This window comes from Lates calcarifer, linkage group LG13 (genome assembly GCF_001640805.2).
Source record: "Lates calcarifer isolate ASB-BC8 linkage group LG13, TLL_Latcal_v3, whole genome shotgun sequence".
NCBI classification, from domain to species: Eukaryota; Metazoa; Chordata; class Actinopteri; family Centropomidae; genus Lates; species Lates calcarifer.
The window spans coordinates 25,718,115-25,737,034 of NC_066845.1; the positions used below are offsets into that span (position 1 = coordinate 25,718,115).

The 18,920-nt window shown below is 41.3% G+C and overlaps 1 protein-coding gene and 1 long non-coding RNA gene across 3 annotated transcripts; one reads left to right on the plus strand and one right to left on the minus strand.

Annotated features, from left to right (window-relative positions):
• Window positions 1-1,288: 1,288 nt before the first annotated feature.
• On the minus strand, window positions 1,289-18,877 carry LOC108881622 (serine/threonine-protein kinase N2). 2 transcript variants are annotated; one of them, XM_018673678.2, is made up of 22 exons: window positions 18,685-18,877; window positions 18,217-18,419; window positions 17,514-18,051; window positions 17,047-17,245; window positions 15,064-15,215; window positions 14,118-14,343; window positions 12,870-12,998; window positions 12,016-12,125; window positions 8,474-8,617; window positions 8,082-8,157; window positions 7,801-7,993; window positions 6,787-6,922; window positions 6,238-6,290; window positions 6,069-6,126; window positions 5,898-5,989; window positions 4,844-5,020; window positions 4,702-4,764; window positions 4,544-4,620; window positions 4,108-4,250; window positions 3,813-3,920; window positions 3,623-3,703; window positions 1,289-3,253 (listed from the first exon to the last, which is right to left on the minus strand). In XM_018673678.2, exons 4-22 carry the CDS (start codon window positions 17,237-17,239, stop codon window positions 3,050-3,052), a joined length of 2,415 nt encoding a protein of 804 aa, XP_018529194.1. In that variant the 5' UTR covers window positions 17,240-17,245; window positions 17,514-18,051; window positions 18,217-18,419; window positions 18,685-18,877; the 3' UTR covers window positions 1,289-3,049. The 2 variants fall into 2 exon arrangements, with proteins under 2 accessions (XP_018529194.1, XP_018529192.1); XM_018673676.2 differs by having other exon boundaries at window positions 17,514-18,419.
• On the plus strand, window positions 7,891-11,983 carry LOC127143192 (uncharacterized). Its single transcript, XR_007814442.1, has 4 exons — window positions 7,891-8,031; window positions 8,454-8,661; window positions 8,888-8,936; window positions 11,118-11,983. It is a non-coding gene; the product is annotated as an uncharacterized LOC127143192 (long non-coding RNA).
• Window positions 18,878-18,920: the final 43 nt, after the last annotated feature.

Genomic DNA, 18,920 nt, shown 5'->3' on the forward strand with positions numbered 1-18,920 from the left:
CGACTGGAAATACTGAACAAAAACAGCAGCAGTGTTTGAACGTCTCTGTATTTGACTGTTAATGGCAGAGAAACCATCATTTCACTGCTGATAAATGAGATGACCTCTGATTCTATCTCATTATTTAACAAGCAGACTGAGACGTCTGATGAGCTTCACATCACTGTCTCGACGAGTTATGTTTTCATGTTTCATGTGATGTTTTTTGGGGCTGGATTATCGACCGTTCAGTTACAGTTACAGATATCTGATAATCTGTTTAGATATTTAAGTTAATGGTTAAAAGTTAAAAACTCTGCAGTTCATCCAAATTTATAGAATAATAATAATTTAGAGCTGTGATGATTAGTTGATCAATAGAAACATAATCAGCTCATTTCAGTCATTTTTAAAAGTGTTTCAGGATTTCCTGCTTTTCTTTGTAAACTAAATATTTTTCAGGTGTTTGGTTTTTTATGTCGAACAAAAAAAGACATTTGAAGGCGTCACGTTCAGTTCAGAGAATTTGTGACAATTTTAAAAATGTTTTATAGACAAAATGATGGAAATTAAAATTAGTTTGACATGGTTGACATTACAATACAATACAGTTTGCTATTTAATATTTTTAATTTTGTGCAGTCATGTTGAATTTTCTGTTGTTTTTAGCCACTCAATCCAACTTAGATACCAAAAACCAAAGTCTATCTGTAAATTCTAACCATAAAGAAATAATTAAAATGTCTGTGTAAGCTGCTGCAAGATAAAATAATTAGTTTTTAAAGAGTCAAACTGATTTAACTCGATGGTCAGTTTTCAGGCTGATTTGAACCTTTTGTAGTGAAATTTTCCATCCAGTGTCTTTCAGTCAGTGTTGTTGTTTTATCTTCCTCTTTTTACCTTTGTAGTTTTCCTATGTGATAATCTGTCGTTGAGACATTTCCTCTTCCTTTACCACGTTACATAATCACCTTTGTGACTGATGCTCCAGCAGCTGAGGCGGCCGACGCTGCGACACTGGTGAAACTTGACAATCATTGTTTTTAGACATTTCTGAGGCAACATAAGGCAGCTTACAGCAGAGTCAGGGCGACCGCAGCCTCAGCCACTGCTGCATCAGAGGCAAAGTCTGCGACAGAATATTTCTCTAAAAAAACAGACTCAACAAAAAGGAAATTAAAAGGTGATAATGTCATAAACTCCTCAAGCATCCTGTATCTGCCTCTATCTGTTTGTCCAACATGTCACCTGACCAAAACTCATGAAGAAGCTCTAATAGCAGGAACAGTCGGAGCGACGTTTGAGAATATAAAGGGCTACAATCACTTTATTTGCTCTGTTTAGAAAAGTAAATGAACAAAGAGAGGATGCTGCCTGGGTGTTCGATCGACGACTGGATGACAAGTGACAACAGTCAGCGAAATCAGCCATGGGATCGTACAGTGTCCTGTCTCAAGACCAGGGCGGGAAACTTGATCTTCAAGCGGGTTTTCAGGCTGTTGGATAATTAGCTCATTTCTGGCTTTTCCAGCTCCAACTACCTGATCATCTCTTCTCTATTTAAAGGAATAGTTTGCCTTATTTGCTTTGCTGCTGAAGTCAGCGACTGCACCCGGCCGTGAAACAGTCGAGCAGATATCCACTTCTTACACTTTGGTTTTTGCTCTGATTAAATAAATGAGATGTAAGATGTTAATGCTGAGTAGTTTCCTTTGGACAGAGCTTCATGAGCGGAGAAGAAAAGCGAACAGAGCTGGAACGTCCAGGTTCTGTTCTGAGGTAAGAAACCCTCATTTAAAATCTCCTAGATGTTAAACAGATGCTGTTCCTGGACAGTGTGTGTTATTTCTTAATTGCTTGTGTTGTAAACCTATAGAGGATGTCCATTATTCCCTTCAGACTTTGCTTTTGTGACCTGAATGATGATAGACGAGAGGTCTGAATAAAACAACATATGAATCCAGATTTAAATGTATTTCTACTAAAGTCATTAAAAGATGAACATGAATTTTGCGAGTGTAATGTAAATCACTTTCAGGCATCAGCCCCTGAATGAAGTCTTCCATCATGTTCACGTTATGTGTTCAAAGTCCAGTAAATCTCGGAGGAAACAGTCTCTGTGTTCCCCCACGTTCTGCTTGACTTTATCAGGAGCATCCAGACTTTCAGTGACGTCCTGCAGCACACGTTCCTGTTCTTCTTCACCAGAGCTTCGACCAGTTCCACATCATTTTCAGCCCAACAAGCCGTGAACCAGTGACGTAGCTTCTATTTCCTTCCCACTGAGCTTAGGGAAGACGTCTCGGAGGTACCTGAAGGCTGCAGCAAGTTTGTAAGTTCTAGAAAATTCTCTATCAGCTACTCAGAGCTGGATCTACTTATAATGTTCTGAAAAACAGGTGGATCTGAAAATGTCATCACTCAGGTCACAAAAGCAAAGTTTGAAAAGAAAAACAAACTTTTTCGTGGTGTCATTTTAGCAGCTCTGAGGACTAATTATCCAGCAGAGCCTTAAACGATCTAATGCTGCTGTTTATTTCAGATTTTCAACAGACATCATTTCCCATAAACCCTGGACGTTGATCGGCTGAACATCACAGCTCGGCAGTGGAGGTGAGTCCATGAGTCAAACTATTCCTTTAATCGGTTTTTTTCTTCGGATTAATCAATAATTTCATCTGAAAACTGCCAAAAGTAAAGAGACCTGAGAGCGAGGCCTTTAGAAAGTTACTGTCTGAGAAACAGCTGTAAAAAATATTAGTCTAATTGATAGAAAAGAGCAATGAGTAATTATTATTAGTAATTATTTGATAAAGGATTTGTCTGAGATTAATTTTATGCCAATTGACTGATTAATGAATGATTAAATACAGCACTAGACTACTTATCGTCCCGTTAATGTCTGTATACAAAGCATTTTAATGAGTTGCTCAGTGTTGTAACATGCTGCTAACGGGTTGTGTGTTTACCTGCCACCGTGGACAGAGAAGTCAACAAACTTCCCAGCCACAAAACAAATGTGTGTTGTTGTTGTTGTTGTTTCCCTCCCTGGTCTTTTCCAGCTCGTCTTTCATCCGTGCGAGGCGCAGAAGTCGAAGTCTGCGAAGGCCTCCTGCTGCTCGGCCGAGAGGCTGAAGGGTTTGCAGGGAGGCGACAGGATCGGCTGGAGTCGAGTGAACTCGCTGTCGAAGTTGCTGACGTCCATGGACTCTCTGATCGACGGCAGGAACGGCGGCTTCACTTTCTTGGCCAGCAGGGCCTCCCAGTCGATGGCCTGCCAGACACAGTTTCACATCACTTTTTGCTGTTTCATATTTTTCATTTTGTTCAATTGTTACATTGGATTTTCTGTAAGTTCTAGTTGTTTTTATGTTTTCAGTCTCTAGACAATCCAACGTAGATACCAAAAACTCTAGTTTATTCAGCCAGAAATGAATCATTAGAACAACAGTATTCAGCGATCAATAATCTAGAGGAATGACCCAAAGTGTTTATCACAGCCTTGATGTGTTTTGGCAGGTTAAGTCAATGCCTAATCAATACCAATCAATACCTCACTGGGCTGAATCATTAGTGGTAGATAAGGACTTGGCCATTTTAACATTCAGAGGTTTAAAAGTTGAACATGATTAAAATGATTTACCTCAAAGAATTTCTCTCCTTTGACCTCGTTTGCGTCTCTCTCTCCAGCTCCCAGTCTTTTCAGAGGATTCTTCTTCAGCAGCTGCAGATAAACGACAGAGGTTTGTTCATGGTGTTTAGAATATGATGTCTGATACTGTCATTCACTTTTCTCTAACTCCTCCTCCTTTGTGATCAGCTGACCACTTTACCTTCTGGATGATGGCGACGGCGTCAGGAGGAAGACAAGGGGGATACTGCACGTCATCGTTGACGATGCTGTCAAACACCTCCTCCTCATCCTCACCAGGGAACGGAGACTGAGCAGGAGGACGGGAAGACGCTGGGTTAGTAACTCTTTAAGGTTTGACGTTGAAGAAAAGTGCAGGTAATAAAAAATAAACTCTAAATCTCTACAGAGGCCGAACATTTATCCCATAAACATTCAAAACTAAATGTGAAACACTGATGATCAGCTTTAACCATCCACAGAGAATCCAATACAACCTCTCCAACGAGCATCTCGTAGATGAGGACGCCCATCCCCCACCAGTCCACCGCCCGGGTGTAGTTGTCGTCTGTCAGGACCTCAGGAGCCAGAAACTCAGGGGTCCCGCAGAAAGTCGAGGTCCGATCTCCGTGACCCATCCCTGCAGAGACAAAGAAAACTCAGCTTAAATGAAGAACTGAGTTTGACAGATGTCAAACGTATTCGCCCTGGTGACGTGGTCTGTTCTGCTTTTTATTTAGCAGTTTTATGCTCTATTAAAACCATAAAAATGAAGTTTAAAATCATCAGTGTAGGCAAACAAAAACTTCCACAGAAATAATTTAAAAGTTCTCCTGCAAATCTGTGAAGTAGCAGTGAAGAAGTAAGTCTAACATCAGGTGTATTTTATGGAGGGTAGAGCAGAGTCAGAGTCAGTGAGCTAAATCTAATCACCTTCTTTACAAAGTCCAAAGTCTGTGATTTTCACAAATCCATCTGCGTCCATCAGCAGGTTGTCCAGCTTCAGATCTCTGTGAAAAACACAAAGGTAAGTTTTTACTTTGACATGTTTGCAGTAACATGACACAGTCACATCGCGCGGTTTGACTCACCGATAGATGATTTTATTCAGGTGCAGGAACTCTAAACCCAGCAGGACACATGCTGAGTAAAACCTGTACACAACAACAACAACAGGTTAGATTATGGGTTCTACTCTGTTTTACTCTTTGAACGACAGGAGGACACACAGACCTGGTCTGGGCCTCGGTGAAGACGTTGTTGTGGATGTGGATCATGAGGTCTCCGCCCGGTAAGTACTCCATGACGAAGCAGACGTGGTCGCCGGTCTGGAAGCAGCCGTGGAGGTTGACCAGGAACGGATGTCTGGACGCGTTGATCATCTCGAAGATCCTCTTCTCGCTCATGAGGCTGCAGATTAACACCTCAGATTAACAGTGTTCTGCCTCTGTCCTCTTTTAACTGACGGCCTGTCATTACATTAACACAGTCAATAACAAACACTCGTCTCTCACTTAGAAAACGTTTAAAGGGTTTGTTTGCCTTTGACTTAATCCCTTGTCATGAAGATTTGGTTGTTGTGTAACAGCAACACTTTATTTTATGAGTCTGTAAATTCTGATTCATTTCTTTAGAATTTCATTTATTAGCACCCATAGCAACACAGCACAGATTGTGCAGGAGAGGTAAGAAACCTGTGGGTGCTTATAATAAAACTCCTCCCCTAGGGTTTAAAATTCATCCTAATATTAATATGTTTCTCCTTGATGTAACAATTTAGACAAACACACAGCAATGGAAAAATCATCTGTGCTCTAATTACAGGTGAAACAGAGAGTGTTCAGTTGTCGTACTTTTATTATTATGAATTTGTAAATGTTTTTAATCGGGATCGTAGGTGAACGAATACAAACGTCCTACAGATTATTATTTTAACTCTTTTAATTATACAGTAAGTATACAGTATGTGGGCTTTAATGTAAACTGGCTGTTCTTGCGTTTTTCTACTTTAATTGTACAATAAGAAAAAGGTTGTTGACACCACGTTTCCCAAACATCAGCATTAAGATAAAAACTTTACTGGTCCCTTGGGGAGGTTTCCAAAGCCACTTAGAATATAATTTATTTCCTTTAAAATGTCCACCTGTTACTCGCCATATTTTTGTTGCATTGAAGTATTTTATTGGGACCTGAATCACACAACAAAATCACACTGGATTATAAAGTGCTACCCACAGTTTTTACTGGAGCTACTTTGCACTGAAGAAAGTTTTAAAGCTTCTTTCACCTGTCAACTTCATCTCGAGTCACGATGTCTCTTTTCTTCAAGGCTTTGATGGCGTACAGTTTTCCTGTCTTCTTGAACTCTGCCAGCAGAACCTGGACAGAAGAAAAAAAAACATTCAGAACGACCAACTGAGAAGTTTTGATCGAGAGTGAAAAACTTTTCAAGTGTTACCTTCCCAAAGTGTCCTCTGCCCAGAACTGAGATGTATTTGAAGTCTTCCATGTGCATCCTCATGAAAACACGATGGAAAGAGAAAGTAAAGGTCATGTTTCTTTCTCAGCTTTGACAGTATATCAGACAGTGTCTGTGTGTACGTGTGCATGTGTATGTGTGTTTGTACTTCAGAGCAGATACAGGCTGATCTTCACTTCCCTCTGTGCTGTTTACAGACGACTGCAAATAGACAAAGTTTGGAAACACAGTGATTCGCAAATCACGTCCCAATATCAACATTTCTGCAAACGTTAACGATACACTGAATTTATTATGGTCGTAGAGAGTCCTTTGAGTTGATTTAATGACGTTTTGAAAGAGTTTATTGAAACTAAAGAGGTGAATAAACTCCTGAACCCACAGGAGAGGCTGCAGTGCTTCATTAAAAGCTAAAATCAGTGTATAAATGCAGTTTGCTTTGTCTTTTCCCAGTCATGAAAGAAACTGATGAAATAACACAATTTTCAGCCTTTGCCCTTTTAAATTGTTAAACATTCTAAAATACAGGTATCACAAACATGAACGTTTAAGTGTCTGGTTTCAAAATGATGATGAGATACGTCATAAAAACAGAAACCTGTAGAAAATATTTATGCTTTTAGCCATGCTAGCAGAGACGTTAGCATTTAGCATTTCAGATAATTTGGATAAAATGATCAAATGCTTTATGCTTTACCAGTTTCTCCTGCAGTTCAGGCACAGATGATGTGTTGTGTTGGGTGGTGATGATGGTGGGAGCGTCATCTCCCTGGTCGGTGCTGGTGGGAGAGGGCTGATCCTCGGTGATGCTGAGTCTGATTAACGGAGCTTCACTGCAGACGAACACAGGCCAGCGATGGAGGAGTAAGAGTACACACTAAATGTACTGAAAGTATCAAAACTAAAGGTACTCTCTCTGTGGTGAAATGTCCCTAAAGTTTGCAGCAACTTCTTCATATTTCTCCCTGATCTCAGCTGGTTTTTAGGGTACATGTTGTTAATTTTTCCTCTTAGTTGTTTAAATTAAATCATGAAAGAGAACTGTTATTTATAATCTTATCATTTTAATGTAAAATCTAAATCTAGTAACGAGTAACTAAATCTGTCAAATAAATGATTTGGTGTAAAAATTATTAAATTATTTCCCTCTGAAGTGTAGTGAAGTTTAAAGCAGCAGAAAATGGAAAAACACACCACTTGAGTAAAAGTACTTTGTTACTCTCCACCAATAAAAATGCTAAAAATGTGTTGTCCCAGTGTTGGTCCGGAGGTCGGACATCTGGGATGTTCTGCTACAACAAAAAGAATTAACACGACAGTTTGCATCGAGCTTTTTAAATGATCTTCATCCAACAAACGACTCTGAGTCAGGGGAATCAGCTTTTCCTCTACAATTACAGGTATTTTTCATTACGACTTAGTTTGGAATTGTTTTTAAGTTTTTAAGTTGATCACTCATTAAAGTTTAGCTGTTCCAGCAACTTTTTCCAAATGAATGAAAAGTAATTTTTAAGTGTTACGTACTCAATTATTTTAAGTTGAAGTTCTGAGTATTGCAAATCTTAAAGTCATCAACATAGAAAATGCTAACAGTATATACATGTAGGATCCTCTCCAGAAAACAACTCATTTGACTTCTAATGAACACCATGAGTAAATGCCCTGAACTCATCTGTCACACAAGATCAAAATCCCCTGATGAAACCCAAACCGTGGCAGTGGAGTGGTGATCTGAGGCTCCTTCTCAGCGGGACGGGGGGCGTTGTTGGCCACCAGGTCGGGGGTCGTGGAGAGGGACGAGCTGAATGTGGTGAAGGAGCTGTAGCGAGGGAGGATGCTCATCATCAGGTGACCCCACGTGGCGAAATTCATGTTCATCTGGGCTGCTCTGAGGAAGTTCTTCCCTGGAGGAGAAATCACACGTAAACAAATCAACCAACAGGTAAATAAACACAATGACCTCTGCTGAGTCAGCAGGTCGTTCGTCTGTACCTCTTTCTTTAGTGAAAATACATCGCTGACGTCTCAGTTTCGGCTGCCGCTCGACAACAGTGTCGATGAATCGAAGCTGTAGAAAAACAGAAAGGAAAAGTTTTTTATGTTCGGGAAAATTTCATGTTAAATCTGTAAAAAAAGGACCAATGTGCATTCATTTAAAAATACCAACAAAAAAGAGTCAAGCAGGGTCATAAGAATATTTGAATGTGGCAGTGAGTAAAACGAACAAGTAACAAAAATAGGAAAGAAAAAGTGGAAAAAATAAGTTTCAGCCCATTATGATTGGACATTTCTTGTCATATTTGGCTAATATTATTTCATACTTCATCGGGAGAACACGTATTAATTTCACTCTTTCTCCTCCAGGCAGGTCACTGTGCGTGTACCTTGGCGTAGAGGAGGCCCTGAGGCTCCAGACTTAAGCCCTGGTTGTGGTTCGGGTTGTCCATCATCTCCTCCAGTCGCAGGAACTTGATGGCGCACATCGCTGTCCGGTCCCGCCAGAAGACACCGACCTCCAGCTCTCGAGACTGTTGAAGGTTCAGCAGAAGAAACACACCATCGGTGAACACAGGTGGGCAGCGAAATTACAATTACAATTCATTTTAACTCCTCTGCAGTGGAGGCAAACTCATGGTGTTAAGATCTCAGGATTGACCATGTCTTCAGGTTCGAAACAAAGCTTCACATAAATAAGTAAATTATAGATATAAGAACATTTTATATAATTATTTATCTGGTTTTAAAGTTGGAGCTGAGTTTTGAAACCCCATACATACGAGTTGAATGTTTATCTGCAGGTATGAGGGAGACACCTGCTGGTCACAGACAGAACTACAACAATAATAAGTAAGAGCACAACACGCAGCACAACAGCTCCCCCTGCTGTCCACTGAAGGAACTCTTTTTCTACCAGTGGTGGAAGAAGTACTTTTACTTAAGTAAAAGTACTGATAAAACCTCTCCATACTTCTATTAAAAATGCACTTGTTGCACTAGAATGGCAAAAAATAATCATTTTCATTGTTTCTTGATTAATAAATTGATTGTTTTGACTTTAATTTTATAACTGATAAAGGTAGAACTACTTTTAATTACTTAAAACTCTGCCAGGCAATTCAACAATCAAGTTATATTTTATCAGATCATTATGTGTTTTAGATTTTAAAATAGAACAGAAACATATTCCCTTCTGAAATGAGGTGAGGTAGAAGTAGAAAGTAACACAAACTGGAAATACTCAAGTGAAGTACAAGTACCTCAAAACGATTCAGTACTTGAGTAAGTTCATTAGTTATTTCTACACTGAGGAAATGTCTAAAACATTTTAAAATACTTTCTGTGTACTCTCCGTCCTGCATGTTGCCCTTGTAAACTCTGTGAGGTCCTGTATTATGTGTGTCAGCAGTGTTATTACAGCCTGCAAGCTGCTGATGCTGTTTATTTCTGCAGTGTCACAGAGGCAGAGTCATGCACATTCATCATACAAGCAGAGCATGCTGTCTTTAACCTGCCGGGTGCGCCGCGTGGGGAAGGGAGGGAGGGTGGCGGCTTTTCGACGGCGTCCTGCGCCTGTGATTCGGCTCACTTAAGGTTGGAACAGGATGATCGGGATGGGAGGGAGGTAGATACACAGGAAGGACTGCTCGAACGTGGGCGGCGTGGATGAGAATTAACACGAAAGATGACTCACAGATACTGGAAGCTCGCCCGCTGCAGTAAAAGGGGGTTTAAATGATGGGAAATCGGGTGGGAAACTCTGCGGCGGGAGCCATTGTCTTTTTCTTGTTTTTCCTACGCACAAGAAACTTGCAAAGATAATGGACGCGAGCAAAACGACTGACTGCAGTTCTCTGGCATCTGTTGTTCAATATGTGTCGGTTCTGTTACATAAGGCAGCCTCACTTTTAACAACATTAGATTCCTCTCTCTCATTAACTACTCCAATCACTTGCATGTGTTTGACTTGTAATTAAGAACCAGGGCTGACTGTCCAGGATCCCACAGGTAACCCAGACTAAGTCGCTTTTTGTGTGTGATACAGGCCAGTTTACAAGCTTTTATCCTGTAAACCTGAACCTGAACCAGAAACCTGAGGTCTGCACTGCGACGCAGGATTTGTAGTTAGTGACGTAACTTGAGGTTAAACCGTGGTAACTGATGCTGAACAATCACTGGAAAACTAGAGTCGTCATTCCTACAGGAACCCGACAGGGACAAAAGAATTTACAATAAAGATCAATAGATATTTTATAGCTCAGTGGAGTTGTTTTGTTCCAGTCTTTCCATATGTTCACACCAGAGCTTCTAACAAACAGAGGGAGAGTTTATCACACTGAATGATCACATAGTTCCTGTTACAGCTTCATTTTAACTGAACAAAGATGCTTTTATCCACGCACTGTTGAATATTTCCCACGCTTATTCTCTCCTCTCCTCTCTGCTTTGGCAGCAGAAACCGTCTGACATGACTGTAACTTTTCATCTGCATCACAAACTCAGAATAATTCAGAATAAATCACCATCAGACTAAAGAGCAGAAACACTCACTAACTTACTTACAATAATGTGATCATGTTGTTTACATCCCACGCTGTTAAACATCATTTCTGGACGTCGCTAGAACCAAATTCACCTGCAGGTATCAGCGTTTCCTCTCAGGTCATGTTTAGTATTTTATTCTGACAACGTTGTGATTAACAACATGAACGTGCTCAGGAAATCCTGGGTGTGTTGAAGTGGCTCGGGATGCTGGCAGTGTCTGCTCCACTTACAAAGGAGTTTGCTAATAAAGCCTAAATATTATGTGTAACTAAATAAGCTAAGCTCAGCAGTTCAGACCTGAGTCATCGTACCTCACAGAGGAAGACTGACGGACGGTGGGGCTGCCCTGGGCGTTCCCCCAAAACTCTGCTGTCTGGCAGGAGTCCCACCTGCAGGGACTGATGGCCAACACTGCTGTTATTGATCTGCTTCATCGTTTACCTCACCTGCCAAGCTCACTACATGTTGTATGTCTTGTTGTTACAGATCCTGATTGCTGAGCCTCTGAGTCGCCAGCTGCCTTTACTCCACTCCTTCATGGTAAGAGCAGGTTGTTCTCTCACACACACTATGTTTGATTTTCAGCAGGATTACACAAAAAGTACTGAACCGATTTGCACCAGAGTTGGTGGAGGGATGAGGCAAAGACAAGGGAGGAACCCATTAAATTGGTGCAGATCACGGATGTTTTTATCATGTTCCTTATCGTTGTGAGATGATTCTACATTCTGCAGATTCAGATAACGCTCCAGATTATGGTGCTTCCCTTTTCGCTTTACTTTTCTATTTCTAATCCACACAGACGTGTAGGGTTTAGAGGGGGACACAGGAGTGGATTTAGTCCAGTCCCACTACCACAAAATAATCCCGTCCAATCCTGTTTTTTTGGCTGGAGTCAGTTCTGTAAAACCGTCTTCCCCAAATCCTCTGACTCCATATTGTTTGGCTGCGCCGTGCGTCTTCACCCACACAATAAAATATGAAATAATCATCCATTCAAAGCTTGACTGTCGTGATTATTATTCATCATCCCGTCCGCTCCTGTTGACTTTTATTCCCGTCCCATCCCAGTCATGTGTGAGGAGTGAAAGTGATTCCCATCCTGTGTGAAACCCATGGGAATCATGTCAGCCTCCAGGAGGACTGATTGGCCTTGGTGGTGTAGTGATCTACTGAGTGGTTAGTTTGGTTTTCAGTTAACTCAGGGCTGTTCTTTGCACTCGAGCGCAGTGAGATTTGGTTTGGAGCTCAGAAGAGCTGCTTCTAAAGGTCAAGACTGAAGCTTTGCTCAGAAGTTGTGGTGTCAGACGATGTAAAGATGGTGAACACTGTGATATCAAAGTACTCGAAGTGGAGACACTGGTGTGCATGTGACTGGACTCACCCGCTCCAGCTGGATACAGAACGCCTGATCCCAGCTCAGTCCGCTGACGGCGGCCCATCGCGTCCGGCCGACCAGTCTGCCGTCGAGTCTGAGCACGGCACCGATCTCTGCTGCGAGACAGGAAGTAACATGTAAGAACATCAGCTGCATGTAACATTACAGCCTCTTTATTTTAATGGCAGTCTGCTCCCACTGAATCAGCTGTAAATGTGGAGTTCTCCTGCTTCCAAACCTGCTTGTGTATCTTTTGTCTTTGTTCAGTTTTAAAGGAAATAGCAGGAAAATGTCACGCCATTCAGCAAATTACTTTCTGAGATGACATAGTCTCTTTCTGATGTCCTCAGCAGACAGTATAATGTAAGAGAAACATTAGATTAACCTTTATATGAGGAGCATTTTCATATCAGCAAATAACAACTGTAAACAACACGATAAATCCATGCAACTGAGCAGCCTCTGTTCATGGATGAAAACTGAAAACAGCTGGTGTATGGATCTAAACTTCACTTTCTGCTGTGGGCCAAATCATTTCCTAATTATTTCTAAGGAAGTTTTCTGGAGAGAGAGTTGTAATTTAGCACTGGTGTGTTGTATGCTTACCTGTCTCTCTAGATTGTGCCTCCCTCCCTGTTATAGGCTAACCTGCAACTTTGCTAATTTCAACTTAATTCCCGTTAATTCCCATCGGTCATTAGTTATTTTTTCCAGGCCTTGAAAGAATAGTGTAGTTTGGATTTTCCCAGTGTGAGTAAACAGTTTTTAGGCTTGCTGACTTGCTAAAGGACCAATACAGTGTAAAAGCAAAACTACAAAACCAAGAGCAAATACCTCAAAAATGCTAAATGTCCACTTACCAGAGAGTCCATCTGTCCTCTGAGCAGCTGGTGAACTGTCCTCAGTGGGACTCAGACAGTTTCCCTGCTCTGGGTTTGTCAGAGGTTTCAGTAAATCCTCACATCCAAGAAGTCTGACTTCAAGTTTGCCTGTAAGAAGAGAAAAAAAGAACATTTTACTTAAAAAACACAAGAACATCTTCAGAATTAAACGAATGAAGCTATCGAGTGTAAAGTAACTCCACATAAGTTCTTACTAAATGTGTATCCATGAGTGTTTCTAGTGCCGCGTAATGAATCTCAGTTAAGACAAGCTGACCAAAGTGAAGGCAGCATTTCAAAATAAAACCTCTCATTTGTCAGCATGAATAAATCTCTGTGAGTCGAGCCTCTAATCAGCGCAGTCTGGATCTGCACACTGAGCTCTCACATCCTCATTTTCTTCATTTCACTGTAGCACTAACAGCTGTGGAGCAGAAAATCACCCCAAGTGTTTTCACCGCCCTGAGACCTGCTCTCATTATTCACTGCCAACAGAGCAACTCCAGGATTTGTCTCCTCGTTACATCATCAAAAGGCTTTTTTGGGCCGTTTTTTTTTTTTTTGCCTCGTGCAGGGAGAGACTGGCTTACAAGTGAACGGTCCAAAACCAACAGATTACATGTCCTGATTATCCAGTGCCAGAGGTCAGCGTATGACAAATCATGTTCAAACACTGGGCGCCCATGATACTACTGAGAATGGCTGCATATTAGAGACAAAATAAACAAAAAATATCAACTTGCTAAAAGGAAAAGTAGTTTAGAAAATCACCAAACAAGGCAAAGTGGTGCTGTGCAGGGTCAATTTGTTTTTAAGATGCATATTTTCCTACTTTTTCCTGCAAATTTCCCCTGAAATTTCCTGGGAACCATGTAATCAACACTAATTACACAGAAAATAGAGACTACCCACAGCCAAACTTATAATGAAGTTTCTACAATAAATGAAAAATGAATTAATATTTATTTGGGTTTAAATAAAGCTGTTTTTTTAGAGTGAATTGTTAAGAAAATATAGACCTGTAAAATGAAGCGTGATCTGAAAACTTCTAAATTGGCTGAATATGAGAGACAGCATGATAAATGTTCTCTCATACAGACACACTTATTTAAACATTTAAGCATCTGAAAATTGATTCTGTAGAAAAACTGATTTCCACACAGATTTAAAAACATTTCCAATCTGCACTCTTTATCTCAGTGTTGTTCAGAAACAGACTGTTGATACCAGTTAAAGAGGCAGGTCTGATAGAGAAGATGGACGGAGAGCAGGACAGGAGACATCCAGGTCTGGGGTTTTCGGGGGATGGGGGTCCCTGTGAGGCGTCGCCCCCCGCCTCTGCAGGCTGCTGCTGCTGCTGTGGAGGCTCTCGGTTCTTTTCCTTCAGGCATTTCTCGAGGGACAGCCGCAGAAGATCCAGCTTCTGGGAGGACTCCTGCACCCGGGACTGAGCCTGACGGGGAAGATAAACATTGTGCTGTTATGTTTGGTCTTTTTAAACATAGAGCTGTTTGGTATTTCAGGACACGGGTTTGTGTTGCTCCGCTTCCAACATAAACACCCAAACTTCAGATTTTAACTTTGTCTTTTATTTTGTTAGTTTTTTTAAATACAAGATTTGAGCTCATCAGTGTCTTTTGGCACAGTGAAGGTGCCGCATCAAAACCCAACATTCAAGTTTATTTTCTGTTTGAAATTAACCCTTAAAGCGCCACCTTTAGTTGGATGTATTAGTCCATCCTCTACAAGGACTCTGTGTAAAGTCTGAGCAGACTTTTCAAATGAAACAAGAACAGAGCTTTAAATAACACAGACTTGGTTACACAACTCAAGCAAAATGATTCTTTTTTACCCTACAAAAGAGTTCTGATGATCTAAAGGTTGTTTCAGAGGCCTTTACACCCCGAGAATGATTCGATTATAATGAAAAAAGACAAATATATTTAAGTTTTTAACAAGAAAACAAGACGCAATTAAAATAAAAAGAGTTTCAGCACCAATCTAAAGCTTATTAGGTTATTCTACAGGATGCAGGTGACTGCTAAAATGAAATGGACTCTTCCAAACTTGTTAACAATAATTAACCACAGTTCTGCTGCCAGACTTCACACAGTAAAATCAGTTCTCCCTGAATTCAAACTACTTTAAAATAAAAATCATTTGAGAGTCCGACCTCAGCCAGTGCCTTCTGGTCCAGCGATGAGATCCCTTCCAGCTGCTTCACCACATCTTTGGCCAGCACCAACGCATCTGTCTCTCTCTGCATGTAGTGCTGCAACTCTGCAAAACGAGCGTCCACGGGACTGACGGCGACCGGAGAGATCCCTGAGAGAGGAGAGGAAGAGTGAGAGAGAGAGTACAAGTACTTCAGCATGAAGGAATTCATTTCAGAAGAGCGATAACATCCTCATAGATCCTCACTGAAACTCTTCTCAGCCCTGCAATCAATATTTATAAAGCTCGACTGTGCCCTGATCTCTAAAATGTGTCTGTGCTCTGGGCAAAAATCTTAACATTACATTTTCTCTCTCTGACATTTAGCTGACACTTAACTGAAATGTACGAAAGCTCTAAAAGCAGAGATAAAAAAGAATATTACTAAAAGAATCGGAGTTTTTCTCTCGCTGCTCAGGGATTTGGTAATATTGACTTATGAATATCTGGCTTTTACATTTTTATCCTTTTCATCGTTGCTTCTCCAGCTTGAATAATTCCCTAAAAAACAGAAAAAAAGAATTTATCTGCACCAAAGAAGATTCTCTGAAATGTAAATGTGGTTGAATGGTTTCTCTTTGTCTTGATCTAGTTCTTAAAAATTAAAGTCATGCTGCTCTCTGTGGGAGAAAACAGCAATTATTTCATCTCTATTTTGAGTGTTTTCAGATGTGTACTGCACCTTTCTTAATTTTTCACATTTAGCGGACACAGGGCATCATAAGGGATCGATGAGAGGAAAGGAGGTGAGGGGTCAGCGATAGGAAACATGAGCAGAGGAAACAAAGTATAGAGTAACCTGTCTCGTATTTCTTTCTTTCGAGCCGGGAATGGTTTTTGTGAGTGTTGGTTTGAGAGTTTTCAGATGGCACAGATCTCCCAACGGTTTAGAATTAAATGTCACATTTTACTCTCTGTCTCTATTAATGCTGTCGGAGTGGTTTCACTTTCTGGATTATACAAATAACACCCACAAAGATGACAGTTGGCAGGAAGCACGGTTCAACCAGTATGGGTTTTTGATACCAGCACTCTGATATTTTTGAACTGAAGTGAACTGAAATGTTCAACTGTTGCTGTCTCTGAACTTGACCTTTTTCAAACCAAAAAAAAAACAAAAAACACACAGTACTTGTTCACAGGAAATGCTTCTCAAACATCATCTAAATGGTTTTGGGGAGACAAAAATTTAACTGAAACTAAAATGCTAAGTTTTTTGCAGCACGCCGACACAAAGCTCTTACAGTCAATTACATTACTGCTTATAACTGAACCGAATCACTCATTTAAGCATAACATTTACAAAACCACATCTGGATCTGCAGGAAAGAAACGAGATAAAAGATTGGCAGGAAACAGATGCCAGATGGTCACTTTTTTAAGAGAAAGAAAAATATTCTAAATAAATATCTGCAGGGAGTGATGGAATTGGTTATCAATATCAATGACTCAGTGATTTCTTTCTTTGCCAGATGCCAGGGACGTCTAGTTTTCACAACTCAATTTCTAGCCTGCATCTGTAGCGGTTCAGTGATAGATTTGATCTTAAAGGCCTTGTGTTCTTGCCCAGAAGAGACATTTATTATTCCACTCTGTTGTTATCTGTTATGTCTCCACTTCTTGTTTCTGATAGATTTCTTTTTTATTGAGCCCAGCTCACTCCTTTATCCTTACAAAATCTGACTGTAACCAAGAAGCCACACACTGTGTGAAGGCTGTGTTATGTTGTTGCTGTTGCTACTGGAGACAGACAGAATTTGATGACTGTAATACATAATTTCATGCCTCTTTTGAGCTAATTTACACACTAGAGGAAGCTCAGAGGCTGGTGATAGCCCTTATTTTACACAGAGAAGGCATATCTCTAAATATAAACACATTCAGGCAGTTTGCGTTTATAAAAAATGTCTATATTTGCATCCCTGTGACCCAGGACTCTGACCTCTGTGAGTGGAGCTGTCATGGTTGCCACCACCACCGTCACCGCCAATACCGCTGCCGCTGCCGCCGCCGCTGCTGCTGCTGCCGCCGCTGCTGCTGCTGCTGCCAGCCTGGGTGACTTTGATAATCTGCAGTCGGATCAGCTCGATCTTGGAGCGGCTATCCTGCAGCATCTGCTGAGCTGTGGACAACATCTGATCCTGGATAACGACATCACATCAAGAGACGACAAGCACCACTTCATCATCACCTTTTTATTTTTCTTCCTCCTCTCCCTCCCTTCTTGGCAGCTCAGCTGGTGGGAAACACAGCCATAGTTTACCATAACAAATGGCAGCACGTGACTGAAGCATCTGACATAACTCATTTCCATATTGAGGGGGGACAAGTGCTAAAAAAGAACCTGGACTAAGTGAGAACAGCATGTTCAAATCAGGTGGAAACAGTATGACTTTGCACTTCACTAACCTCAGAGTGATGCTCTCGCTCCTTGCTGAATAAGGACTAATTTGTCATCCTCTGTGGAGGTGGAGAAGGGGGGTTTCTCAGGTTGCACCTCTCCACCTTCACTATCCTTGAAACAAGAAGAAGTCCCCTGATGTTATGGTGCGTTCTCACACACACACACACACACACTCACACACACACCCCACGCTCACGCACACACACTCAGACCGAGGGCTCTTCTGATGCAGCTCCTACATCTTGAGACCTGGATCACACAGCCTGTCCTCCTGTTTGTTTTTGCCTCCCGGCAGCCTCCTCTGCAACATCACCTTCCCGCTGCATCCTCATCCTCTGCTCTGTAACCAAATCCTCCCCCCTCTCTCTCTCTCTTACTATCTCTCTATCTCTATCTCTTTTAGGGGGGTTTCTCTCTGCAAGGGGACGGCTGAGTTCCTCTCCAGTGCCAGTACTGCTGCTGCTGCTGCTGCTGCTAGTCTAACAGTGCTGATCGCCTCCTCTGGGCTCGGCATTGGCCGCTGCATGACCACATGTTCCTGTGCTGTCACCAACCAAAAGACAAACACAAGAGGAGCTGCTGTTACTGCTGCTCTCTTTGGGACAAGCCTGCAGCATTTAGTAGATTTGTTTAACCTGCTCTGACAAGAAGAGGGGGGAGTGTAAGTTTAAGAGACATTAATAACCACACTGATAGTTGTCAACATACATGCATGCAGGAGGAGGGGCTGGGAGAGGAAGGAGCAGCTGCTGGTGTACTGAACATGATCCTGGACATGGAGGTTTGCTGACAGCACAGTGTGAATGTTTCCAAGCCCCTCCATGAACACTTGTCTTGTCTGCAGACAGGCAGACAGTACATGACAGCTCTGGGGTTGTTGTTGTTGTCCTCTTGTCAGCTTGTCTGTCGCCCTGTCAAATGGCAATTGAGACTGAAGTTGACAGACAGACCGACAGAAAGCCATTAATATATGAGTTACAGATGCACATGAGCGCCGTACACTTCTCTTAATTAAGCTAATACACTAGCTTAACAGCCTTCCTCAATGAACAGGCTAATGTAAAGCTGTTGTTTTAACATGGCGTTAATCTAAACTGAAATACCCTGTTTAATTAATCTTTTCTGGTCTAAAACAAACAATTAGCTCGGGTCAAACTGTGACTAATTAGCACTGACCATCAAAACGAGGCTTCAACTTCAACTGACATTCAGCATCTTTTTTTTAAAGTGCGCAAGTGCGAGTCGGTCCAACTGAAGCTTTGGCCTGGCCTGAATAAACGTTAATTTTATTTTTTGAACCGCGATTAATTTGTAAATCGCTTATGAGACAGATAGAAGAAATAATTCGAGGTTTGGGTCATTTTGGGGGTGATTTTAAGTGAAGAGACAGGAGTAAATGAGCAAATTGGAGC

Coding starts and splice junctions, on each gene's coding strand:
- LOC108881622 (XM_018673678.2), bottom strand. CDS start 17,239: ATGTTGTCCACAGCTCAGCAGATGCTGCAGGATAGCCGCTCCAAGATC. Junction 4,765..4,843: donor TTCACCGAGGCCCAGACCAG/GTCTGTGTGTCC, acceptor TGTTGTGTACAG/GTTTTACTCAGCATGTGTCC. Junction 3,254..3,622: donor AAGGAGAGAAATTCTTTGAG/GTAAATCATTTT, acceptor TGTGTCTGGCAG/GCCATCGACTGGGAGGCCCT.